At 49.1% G+C, this 11,955-nt stretch overlaps 2 protein-coding genes across 4 annotated transcripts in view; one reads left to right on the forward strand and one right to left on the reverse strand.

The window, feature by feature from the left end:
• Positions 1–335: 335 nt before the first annotated feature.
• On the reverse strand, positions 336–5,433 carry LOC120894101 (transmembrane protein 134). 3 transcript variants are annotated; one of them, XM_040296482.1, is made up of 3 exons: positions 5,077–5,433; positions 4,504–5,006; positions 336–3,871 (listed from the first exon to the last, which is right to left on the reverse strand). In XM_040296482.1, exons 2-3 carry the CDS (start codon positions 4,695–4,697, stop codon positions 3,514–3,516), a joined length of 552 nt encoding a protein of 183 aa, XP_040152416.1. In that variant the 5' UTR covers positions 4,698–5,006; positions 5,077–5,433; the 3' UTR covers positions 336–3,513. The 3 variants fall into 3 exon arrangements, with proteins under 3 accessions (XP_040152416.1, XP_040152415.1, XP_040152417.1); XM_040296481.1 differs by having other exon boundaries at positions 4,504–5,009; positions 5,077–5,432; XM_040296483.1 differs by having other exon boundaries at positions 336–3,829; positions 4,504–5,009; positions 5,077–5,429.
• A 355-nt stretch (positions 5,434–5,788) lies between these two features.
• The window catches only part of LOC120894612 (citron Rho-interacting kinase), a 7,598-nt gene continuing 1,431 nt past the window's right edge, over positions 5,789–11,955 (forward strand). Inside the window, exons 1-4 of the mRNA XM_040297323.1 lie at positions 5,789–6,299; positions 6,379–6,476; positions 6,564–8,602; positions 9,738–11,955. The exon at positions 9,738–11,955 is cut by the window's right edge and continues 79 nt beyond it. Coding sequence (XP_040153257.1) covers positions 6,041–6,299; positions 6,379–6,476; positions 6,564–8,602; positions 9,738–11,955 — 4,614 coding nt within the window. The 5' untranslated portion in view covers positions 5,789–6,040. The remainder of the gene's footprint in view (positions 6,300–6,378; positions 6,477–6,563; positions 8,603–9,737) is intronic.

Consider the following 11,955-nt stretch of genomic DNA (forward strand, 5'->3'; position numbering starts at 1 on the left):
CAAACCGCACGCAATTGGGGTGATTTTTTGCGCCAGGCTTACTGGGATGCTTTGCGCAGTGTGTTTCCGTCATGGCGTCATGATGACGTGTGACTTTCCACGGAAAGGGACAAATCGGTGATAAAATAACTATTGCCCCAAGAAGGGGGCGATATTATAATATCATTACATGCTAATTTGAGGAAACAAATCGGATCCACACTGCAGTCAGTTTATCGCCGCACTGCCGCAGTCACTGAGGTGTTTGGTGAAAGCGTAAACGCTTAATTAAATTATGGCCCCCGGGGGGTGGGTGGAAAACAAACATTCGGAACTACTCCGGCTTACACCAATCCTCTATTTTATAAAACTTTTTATTCAAAGTCACTAGTAATAATATAATATAATAATAATAATAATAGTCATTTAAATACACCGCACCATGGGTGTGCTATCATGTTACAAAGCGGCCAGTCCCCAACCCCCCACCTCCACAACCGGAAGGTCAGGGAGGGTGGTTTACGATTAAAGTGTATCTTTTCCTTTTCCTTTAACTATGCCCCTATACCAGCGCCAATGGTGCCCTCCTCTTCTCTATCATACTGATTTTGAGGAAAGTGTCGTATAAAGGGTGTTTATGCATTTAATGTAATGTATAATTCGCCTCTAATTCGCGCTACTTGCGATGAGTATTCTCTCTGTAACCATTTGCAACCTTTCTCTCTCTCTCTCTCTCTCTCTCTCTCTCTCTCTCTCTCTCTCTCTCTCTCTCTCTCTCTCTCTCTCTTTTCTATCGTCTCCTTCACTACTCTCGATTTCCTATTTCTTTTGCAATGGAAATGAATGAACTTTTATATTTTTGATTTTTGTTTTTCGTGCATATAAAGTGTACGTGTAAAAATTGTCTCCTTTTCATCGGTTTTACTCTTTTCGGCTTAGTTTTTTTTATGTTAGTGTGTGTGTATGTGTGATTTGTTTTAACTGCACCTAATTTATTGCATCTTCATGCTATCCAATTGTAGCTTTTGTTTCGTTTTTTTTATATCATCGTGTTTGTGTGGTTGTGCCAATACGGGAACAGTTTAGGTTAAAGCTCTTTTTTATACGGTGTTTTAAGATGTTATTTTGTTTCCAATAAATCCCACGCTTTACTCTACTTTACACCCTTTCCTGCTAGCTTATTGCTGCACTTGGTTGTTGTACGTTTTTAAATAAAGTGTTCAAACAGTTGTATGTCTGAAGCCTTCACCTTAACGCAAAGTAGCAAAAATTACGTATTTCGTGCAGTGGGATAGATTACAAAGGAAACGTAAATATCGTTTGATTATATGTTTATATAAATACAATGCCTTCGCGCGTATTAGTGGAGAATGTGAGCAAAAAACACAGGGAAACATTTACTGTTTTGTTGTAGCTAGTTAGTTTATCGTACTATTCGAAGCGTCGTCCTATAACAGCATCATCAGTTCTCTTGTTTTCTCACTTTCCGACTGCCGATTCTAACGCTTAACGCCTTTTCCTTCTCGTATCGTATTTCATCATTCACCTTCCACTCAGAGTTTTATCACAAATAGTAATGTTGTTGACGGTTACGGGAATTAACAAAACCATCGTCACCCGAGATGCCTTCCCGGTGGTCGATTTTTGTCTTTAACCCATTTCAGTTCCTATCCAATCCAGAACCAAAAGGTAAACCAATACGCCTTAGATAAAGCACGGTGGCCCCCGATTTGCCATTGTTTTTGTTTTTTTTTCTTTCCTGCAGCAATGAAAGCGTTATCGAGCGTAAGCGACTACCTTCCATCTTGCACTTTGCTTTTGTTTCCTCGTTTGGTGGTTGGCCCTAAATTGCAATTAAATTTGCAGTAAATCGGTGTGTTAGTAAACGTTTATTACAGCTATCTATCAATTTTGTGGATAACACTTTCTAGGCCTGTTTTTTTTTAAAGAGAGCTCGTACTGTATTATTCTCGATTTTACATGCCTAATATAGGGATGGGATGGTGGTGGTGGTGTAGTGCAAAAATGTGCCAGTTTGATTGTTTCGATACAAAAATTTGGTTCCAAATAGAGTTGTTGAGAGGGGGGGTAAATTCATCCCGTTTCTGGTTTATAGCGCATCTACTATAAATATATGTGTGTGTGTATTGAGCCCCAAAACCTCGCAATACTTAAGATAAGACCCCATTACAACCACCCATCCTTTCTCCTTTCCACAGCATACATGTATGTAAGCACTTCAGCTGCATTAACGCCCTAGTCATCGATTAGCAAGCGAACTACTAAAGGGATAGTAGTAGTAGCAATAGTAATTATAATAATGATGCTAGTCTGAACAAGCCTTTCGGACCTCGTCAGCATTTTTTGCTTATTTTTCACATTCGCATTTGATTTTACCACAGAGTTTTGGACAATTCATTTCACCTCTTCTGTTCCCCTATTTCCTACACATTCGCTCGCGCCGCCTTGTTTTGAATCGGAAATTGTACGATTCTGTAAATTTCTGCTAATATTTAAATCTTCGTGTGTTGCCTGTTTGTTTTTCAAATGTTTGGGTAGTGCAATATGGACACGCTTAGCTGTAGTGTAAACAAAACCGTTCCTCCTGTAACCATGGTAAAGCTCGCGCTGCAAATCTATTCGCCTTTGAGATGCATTGGTCAATATGTTTTCCCTTCCTTCTCAGCCTACTTATATTTCTACCTGGAGAAATAGCAATAAAAAAAGTATAATACAATGGCACGCAAAGAAATGGACCGAGCGCGTTGCAGAATGACTTAGAAACAGGTGCTTTCACGCGCACAGTGCGATAAAACGCCCCGTTTTTGTGAAAGAATACTTTTTTTTATATAATAAGCTTAGGCGTCGTTTTGGTTGAACCTTCTTACTGTGTGGTCGGTTTTGCTGTTTTACTGTCGCTTGATTTTATACAATCAAACATAATGTATCCCTTCCTAGTTCGTGGTGCGCATACAAAATATGGGACCTTTTTGTTGTTGTTGTTGTTGTTGTAGAGGGGGTGCGCGAGTGTACGCTGGAAGACGCTAGCAACGGACGGGATGGTGTTGTTGTGTGTGCAATATGCTCGCCCTGTGAGCGTGGTGCTGTGAGCTATTCATGAATTCACAACAACAGTACATCTGTGCGGGGCCTATCATCATCATCATCATCATTCGCTATTCTTCACATTATGCTTTGGGAAAAGAAAACGTGATGATTCTTCTACATGTTTTCTCTCACTACTAGCCTACTAGATCCTTTCTCGGCGTACGAAAACAAGATAGCGTAGCGTAGAAAAAGGTAAACCGCGAACAAACCGCTTGTTCGCAAGTCTTTTGCCCGTTGTTATCGTAAGTAATTCTATAAAACTGCCGCAAAAACTAAGCTAAATGGCGTGGCCCTGCCCCTGCCACCGTTGACCCTGGCCTTCCCCCGAAACCCCGAACGCACAGTCGAAAATTCGGTCTCACCTCTTACTGCCGGTGTACTTCCTTCCCGCGCTGGTGTTCTATTTTCCACACACACACACACTTATTACGTGAAAAGCGGTAGGTGATAGAAGTCAAATCCTCGGTAGCCGCGGGCCGCCAGCCAGATGTACACGACGTGGTACGCGCCGGGGACGAAGCAGATGAAGCCGGCGACGAAAAACACGGCCGCCTGCGATCCGTTGTGTGGTTCGACCAGCGCGTACGCACCCATCACGATCAGTCCGATGCCGATGATGAGCAGGGCGAATGCGGCCAGCACCGTGCGCCAGTTTTCCCGCACCTTCGGGTGCCGCCAGCAGTAGGTGTACGATTCGCTCGCCGACAGGTGCCCGTACTCCTGTATCAGCGAATCACTATCCCTGGAGGTGGTATCATCGGTGTACTTTAGATGGGCCCGATTACTAGATACACACCAGCGCACACACACACACGCACACAGAAACACGTCCAACCCAGCACAGATGTGGGGGGTAGGACGTTATCGTGGGTTGCAGGTTCCAGCGCAGCAGCGGTTTGCATGTTTTGTTTTGTAGTTTTATGCATGTATGTGTGTATGTGTGTGTGTGTATGTGGAGTGAGAGCAGTGCGTATGCGTATAGGTGTGCGTTGTGTGTATGTGTGTATGCGTGTTTATGTTGGCATTACAGTTACGGGGTTTAGCAGCAGTGATCCAGCGATGCCGGCACGGGCAGATAGGACAGAACACAACCAACCAACCAACACCCACAGGAAGTCCACGGGAATTGGACGAAGCAACAAGGATCGCAACAACATTTGCATGAAGGTGTAAAGAGAAGGTAATAAAGAAAGAGGAAGAGAACGAGAAGGAGAGAAAAGAGATACCAGAATGCTAATATACCCATAGTACAGTCTACACAATTATCGATTGTAGTGTGTTTCTTCCTCTTTGCTACTCTCTGTTACTACCACCACCGCTACCAATAATAACTAACACTACTGCCCATGTACACCCTTGGAAAGACACCCGGAAGCGGAAGCGTTAGCATCTCCTACTACATCGACCCCAGCTTACCTTTGATCGTGTATTCTAATCGACACATCGTCCGGGGAGCGCGCCTTCGCCCGCATCGGTGTACTGATGACGGTCGAGCCGTACACCTTAATTACCTCGTCCGTTTCCTCCTCGAACGCGTCATGTATGGAGAATCGCTTGGCCGAATCCTTGCCGTGGTGGCCACGATTGCCGCTACCGTTCTGTAGGCTCATCTTGGCTGTGTTCTTTCTGCGAAGCCGTGGACTGCTGCTGCTGCTAGTCGATTGTTATGATTCCGCTGACTAGATGATCCGGGATCGTTCTACGCTTTCTTTGTCGCTATGCTTCTACTGCTGGAGAGCATACTTAGATGAACTGATGCTGTTCGATGGGGCGAGGGTTTCACTTCAGCCGACCAAATAGACAGGTCCCCGCGGGACGGGGTTTCCGTCCGACCAGTTGTCGCTGCGCTGTTATTCCGTTCTAACGAAGCAGGGCGTTACACCGCTAGAACAACAATTGACGGATTCCGATTTTCACACCTGCTGTAGAGGGACAGAGGAAACGCTGTACGCTAAACGGAGCGGCAGATGAAGAGGCTCATTAACATACATTTACGCTTGTCGAAGGCGAGACGGCGACGATGACGCTGGAGTTGTGTTGTGTTTCTGATGGCGCAGCAGCTGCTCAGCAAGGACGGACTGGAGGCGAGCCAGTTCCGTGCCGCATTTTGTGCGTTCTTCCGGTCGTTCTGCAGCGGGCGGAGGTTCTTCCAATCGCACCTACGGCACCGACGGTTGATGGCGGAGCGGGTTACACTTTGTTTAGAACTTATAAAGGACTGCGCCGTCCGAAAACATGGCCGACAGGAGTGTGCGGGAACAAGCAGGAAACCCATATATAGACGGCCCGTTTTCGCCTACGTGCAACGCAGGGCAGGTGTGTGTGCGTGTGTGCGGTAGGCGAGCAAGGTAAACTATTAGCGCGAGGAAGATAGCAACACCAACAACAACAATATGTACCTCCTGCTTATTGTCCGTTGACGTTTGACTGCGGTCGATGGTTGTCAGTTTCAGTTCGATCGATTATTTCCTTTCAATCTCGACGAAAGAGTTTTAAAGGCTTTTGGTAAAGTTTCGAGACAAATGTAATAGAAAAGATTGTACATAAAATATGGATTAAAATTCCAATGCGTTTAATTCTTGCAGACACGTGTTCGCTTTGAATGAATAGAAATTTGAACATCGATTTCAGCTTTGACAGCGTGTTTGACAGTTGATGAAAAAGGCGCGCTCTCGCTTTCTGGCAGCACTGCCCAGCAAAGCCAACGGTTTTTCGGAGTCTGAAAAACCGAAGCGACACAACGGGTAAACATCAGCGCGTCGTGAGTGAGTGTGGTGCTGAGCAAGGATAAAGTTTTCTAAGCGCTAATTATCCGCGCCAGCTGTAAAATGTGTGAACAGTTGTAAGCTGAGCTGGAGACTCGCTCGATAAAAGTTTTTGGGGTACATTTTCGTTTTCCTTGGGTATATTTTTACACTTGCTAACTGGTTGACTGGGACAAGATCGTTTCAAGATGTCCAAGTTTGAGAAGGAATCAAAAACGATAGCCGTGCGGACGGCGCGTCTCAATGATTTGATTCTGGGTCGCTCGAATGGTGGAACGGGGGCGGACGCTTCGTCCCACGAAAGGAAGGATGCAGCGGATAGTGCCCTTCTGGATGTTGCGCTCAGTCGGGAAGGGCTGCTGGATTCGTTGCTTGTGCTGTACGACGAATGCAGCAAAGATGCAATCAAGAAAAAGGACAAGAACATCGCTGACTTTGTCACGAAATGTAAGTAAAGTGAACGTGTGCAGTACGAACGTTTTATTAACGCTTTTATTGCCATTTTCGTTGTTTCATCACTCTGCAGATCGTCCAATCATACAGGAAACGCGAGAGAGGCGAGTGAACGTACACGATTTCGATGTAAAATGTCTCATCGGCAAAGGTTACTTCGGGGAAGTTCATGTAAGTTGAGGGAAAATGCAGCCCTATGATGACTCCCCGTAGCTAATCCTAGTAACCTTCCGTTTGATCGTTCATTCCTTCCATTAGCTTGTGGCCGAACGACACACAAAGCAGCTGTACGCGATGAAGAAGATGATGAAGGAGGCTGTCTCGTCGATGCAGGTACGAACCGAGCGGGACATCATGGCTACGCGTCGCTCCGACTGGATTACGCCGCTACAGTACGCGTTCCAGGACGCGCACAGTCTGTATCTGGTGATGGAGTTTCTACCCGGGGGCGATTTGCTGAGCCTAATGATACGCGTCGGTGTGTTCGACGAAGAGCTCGCACAGTTCTACCTGGCCGAACTGACTGCCGCGCTGCACAGCCTGCACACGCTGGGGTACGTGCACCGAGACATTAAGCCGGAGAACATTTTGCTCGATCGTTTCGGGCATCTGAAGCTGGCCGATTTTGGAAACGCGACCGCCATCAACGACGATGGAAGCGTGTCGAGCCCGATGCCCGTCGGCACGCCGGACTACATTGCGCCCGAGCTGCTGCAAACCCTGTCGACCATTAGCCGCACCGTGAACAGTGCGAAACACGACGTCACCTGCGACTTCTGGTCGATGGGCATCATCGGGTACGAGTTCATAACCGAGCAAACGCCCTTCCATGGGGTGAACGTGAACGAAACCTACTCGAAGATACTGGAACATTGCGAGGGGCGTATTGGTAGGAAGCTAACCTTCCCGGCGCACGTTTCCATCTCGACGAGCTATCGGGATTTGCTCGATCGGCTGGTCACGAACGTGTCCAACCGTATCTCGTACCCGGAGATAGTGCGGCATCCGTTCTTCCGTGATCTGAACTGGGACCGTTTGCGGTACATGATTCCACCGATCATACCAACCGTCAGCAGCGATGACGATACGTCCAACTTTGACGACGTAGACAAAACGGCCAAACGTAAGGCAATGCTTGGCCGGAAGCCGACGTACAACATTGCCCGGATGAACGAATTCTCCGGACACGATCTGCCCTACCTGGGCTACAGTTACGTGTACGAGGAGCCGGACTCGACCGCGGTGTATCGCGATACGGATGAACACATGAAGGCAGCCCGGCTGGCAGCAAAGGTGAAGGAGCAGGAGCGTCGCTTGAAAGAGCACAGCGGCGAAATCCATCGGCTGCAGAAGGACGTGCTCGAGCGGGATCGTAAGATTGTCTCCATAACGGCGCACAGCAAGATACTGGACGAAACGAAGAAAGAGCTCGAGCGCATGAAGGAGCTGCTGAAGGAGAAAACGGCCGAACTGGCTGCCACCCGGACGGAGAACAAAACGTTGCGCAACGGTTTGAAGATCGAAAAAGAAGAGCGTCTCAAGAACGACGCCACCATCGCCGATGTCGTGAAGCAGACGTACAAAAAGTGGGAAAAAGCAAAGCAGGCCTCGGACCAGGCGTACGAGCGCCAGCTAGCGGAAAAGAAGACGGAACTGGCCGGCGCCAACGATAAGCTGCGCGAGCTGTCCACCGAGCTGATGGCGCGGCTGGACGAGTGTCAGCATCTGCAGGCGTCGGTGGAAAACTACAAAGAGCTGCTGAAAAAGTCCAAGGACAAGCTGATGGCGGACAAGGAAAATCTCGACCGCAGCCAGCAGGAGCTGATGGCAACGTACGACGCCAAGATAGCGGAGCTGAAGACGAAATGGAAGGCGGAGAAGGAACAGCGGGCCGGGCTGGAGGCGGAGGTGCGCGAGCTGCGCGACCGGCTGCAGGAGGAAGAGTCGAACGTGAAGTTTGTGGCGGAGCGGGAACAGAAGCTGGTGGATAACATCAAGCGCCGGATGACGATGCAGCTGGAGGAAAACAACATGCTGCGCGAGGCGAAACAGTTTTCGGAAAAGATGAGCGAAGAGATGCAGAAGAAGAACGACCATCTGCGCAGCGAGATCAGCAAGCTGCAGGAGGAGAAGATCACGTCCGTGTCGGTGATCAGCAGCGTGGACAGCAGCCGCCGCAGCTCGCTGGTGTACGAGCAGGAGTTCCGCAGTGCCAACTCTAGCCTGCACGACATGACGACGATCATTTCGGGGCCGAGCGTGGAAGCGCAGCTGCGCAACGATCTGATCAGAGCGAGGTAAGTTTGAGTTAGATTTTATTTTATGATAACAATGTTTAAGAGTAGTTAACATGTCTTCTAACTACAGTCTAGTTGTCTTTTTACATAGTTTCGAAGTAGTAAAGTTTAGTGGGTAATTGTTTGTTTGTTTGTTTTGTTTCTTATCTTCCCGTAGAGCAAAGTACTTTGAGGTTCCGTTGTACCGTTTGAAATACGGTGTTACTCAAGCCCATGTCTAGTGAGACGGGGCGACATTCTTATGGACGGAAAAGATGCCATCTTTATTTTTTCTGTTATTATTTTTTATTATTATTATAAAAGTGAACTGTGATATGGACTATTTTGTGTGCAAACTTTTGTAGTACAAGGGATGAAATGAATAAAATTTGTTTTGAACTCTATTAGTTGCAATGTCGCTAAAATGACTTTAAAAAAAGCAAATGAGTACGGGAGTGTTGTTGGCATCCAATTGCAGTATGCCATGAGGAGTGATGGAAGAGATGTTAGTAGGTTTCTTTGGTTGCTTCCCGCAAATGTTGTATTGCGTGTGTCAAGAAGATTATTATAGCTACTATAATAATAGCACAGGGAATATGATATTAAGGTATTCCGGTTTTGGCCACATTTTTTTAGATTTTTGTGATTTTCATTTTTGTCTTAACTCAAATCCAATTTTCCTATGCTTGTCTTGTCGGCATCATCATCGCAATCAACACATCTGCTTTGGTAGAATCGATAATTACGGTTAATCTGTTGCTGCGTATAATTGTGCCGATTGGGAAGGTATGGAATTGAAACAAGCAATAACCATGTATAGAAATCTCAGCCATCCATTCTCTCTACCTTGTTGATCCCGTCGTTTGCGCCATCTTTGTTTATGCGCGCGTATGTGTGTGTGTGTACGTGTGTGTATTTGCGTGTTCATGTAGGTATGCAAATTGCGCTCTTCTCTACACGTGCTTTGCCAACTGTAGGATGAAACCCGTTATGACTACTGTTCTGAAAGCAAGGGGTCACACTTAACATTTATTCTCACACGCCGCTTGTTCGCCTGCTAATAATCTGAATATCGTCTGGATTGTCTTTTTTTCTTTTTTTCCCCATTATTTTGCACATCTGTTCTGCTTCGCCTCGCCTCGTTCACTCCGTACAGAGAAGGTGAAAATGAGCAGCGCAAACGGGCCGAAAATCTAGAGGAGGTGGTCGACCGGCTGGAAAAGGTAATAGCGCAGCTGAAGGCAAGTGGAACAGGATTGTCCGGCGCTGAGACGCTGCTCGAGAAGCAGAAGGAATGCTTGGAAGATAAGCTGTCGGCCATCCGCGAGCAGGCCATACTGGACAAGCAGTCGGCGCGCACCGCCAACCTTTCGCTGTGGAAGCTGGAGAAGGAGCTGGACGCGCTGCGGGGCGAGAAGAGCATCCTGACCCGGCGCATCGAACAGTCGGACGATCGGGTGACGCGCGTCCGGCACGAGAAGGAAGAGCTGGAGTTTAAGATGAAGCAGCAGCAGGAAACGATCGCCAACAGGGACAAACAGATCGAGGATCTGCGCGCGGACCTGTCGGTGCTGAAGGATGAGCTCAGGAAGGAGCGCGAACTGTGGAGCAGCTCGGAAAAGGACCGGCTGGCGGAGAAGACGGAGCTGATCGAGTGTCTGGCCAGGGCGCAAATGCTCGAGGAAAAGCTAAAGGAAAGCCAGCAGAAGCAGCAGCAGCTGAACGATCGCGTCAAACTGCTGACGGTGGAGAACGGGCGCTACGCGAAGGAGCTGCGCGAAGCTCAGGACGAGCTGGCGGATGCGACGGAAGCGAGCGAGAGTCTCGAGCAGCGGTTGGCCGCGGTTACGAAGAACTTTAACATGCTGAAGGGCGCGTGCAGCATCACGGAGACGCAGCTGACCGAGATGGAGATGCTGCTGGAGAAGGAGTCGAAGCGCAACCGGGAGTGCGGCGAGCAAATGGAGTCGCTGCGCAGGCGGCTCAGCGAGAAGGACCACGACATCGAGCGCGTTAGGCAGGAGCTGCAGGCGGAACGGTCCGGCAAAACGCTGAGCGAATCGAAGACGAACCATCTGCTGGCCGAGTACGAAGAGCTGCGCAAGAAGTTCGAGGAGCTGCAGCGGCAGATGGTGGAGCAGCAGCAGGAGCTGATCGAGAAGACGAGCCACCTGTACGAGGTGCAGGAGCGCATCGAGCTGCTGAATCACGATGCGGAGAACCTGCAAAAGGTGGTCGCCAACTACGAGCAGGAGCATTACATCCTGAAGGAGGAGAACGCACGCATACTGACGGACCTGTTCCTGGCGAAGGAACACATCACCAAGCAGGGCAACGAGATGCGCGAGCAGCAGAACGTGATCGAACAGCTGACGGCCGAGCTGGAGCACGTGAAGCGGGTGCTGCAGGAGCAGAAAACGTTCTACACCGAGCGGGACATCAAGAGCGAGGCGACGCTCGCCCAGCACAAGAAGCTGATCGACTACCTGCAGGCGAAGGTGGAGGAGTGTAACGCGCACCGGAAGAAGAAAACGTTGGCCGGCCTGATCTTTGGCACCTCCTCCTCCTCCTCCTCCTCGGCGTCCTGCCAGGACAGGAAGGAAAATGTGGTGCCAAATGTTGGTGCCGCCGGCGGTGTGCCAGTAGAATCGACCACCAGCTACAAGAAGCTGCAGGACGAGCTGCAGAAGGAGCGGGCACGCACCAGCCAGCTAAAGGAACAGCTGCTGCGCGCCAAGACGGATCTGATCGTGGCGGAAAAGGGCAACACGATGCAGAAAAAGCAACGCAAGGACGATGCAAACGTCGAGACAGAGCGAAACGTTAGCAAGGAAGGGCGCCGACTGGCGATGGAGATGGCGACGCTATCGGAGGCAACCGAGGATCTCAGGGAGAAGCGAACGCAGGTGGCCGAACAGCACGGAGCACGTCGACGTACGACGTCGGCAGCGGGCAAACGGAACGCTACCGGTGCTGTTGGGAAAGCGCATACCTTTGACATGACGATCGTAAGCTCGTCCTCCGCCTCCAAACATCCGACCATACTGTGCGCGGGCTGCGACCGTCTTGTGCTGGCCGGCCATCCGTACTGGAAGTGTTCGGAGTGCAGTATTGCCGCGCACCAGAAGTGTCGCTCGTCGGTGACGGGTGGCTGTGGTGAACCGACGCGTAGAAGCGGAGTCAGTGGATGCGGCGATGATGGTAAAACGAACGAATCGTTGGATGATTTTGCCGAGGAGCTCGGTCTGGGCGATGATGAAGAGACGGACGCTGAATCGGTTGGACCGACCCAAGGAGGAGGACGCAGGAGTCCAGCATTTTCGATGACCAGTGCGGAGGAAAAGGCGGAAGAGGATCGGTACGTGGGAGATTTG

This window comes from Anopheles arabiensis, chromosome 2 (genome assembly GCF_016920715.1).
Source record: "Anopheles arabiensis isolate DONGOLA chromosome 2, AaraD3, whole genome shotgun sequence".
Lineage (NCBI taxonomy): Eukaryota > Metazoa > Arthropoda > Insecta > Diptera > Culicidae > Anopheles > Anopheles arabiensis.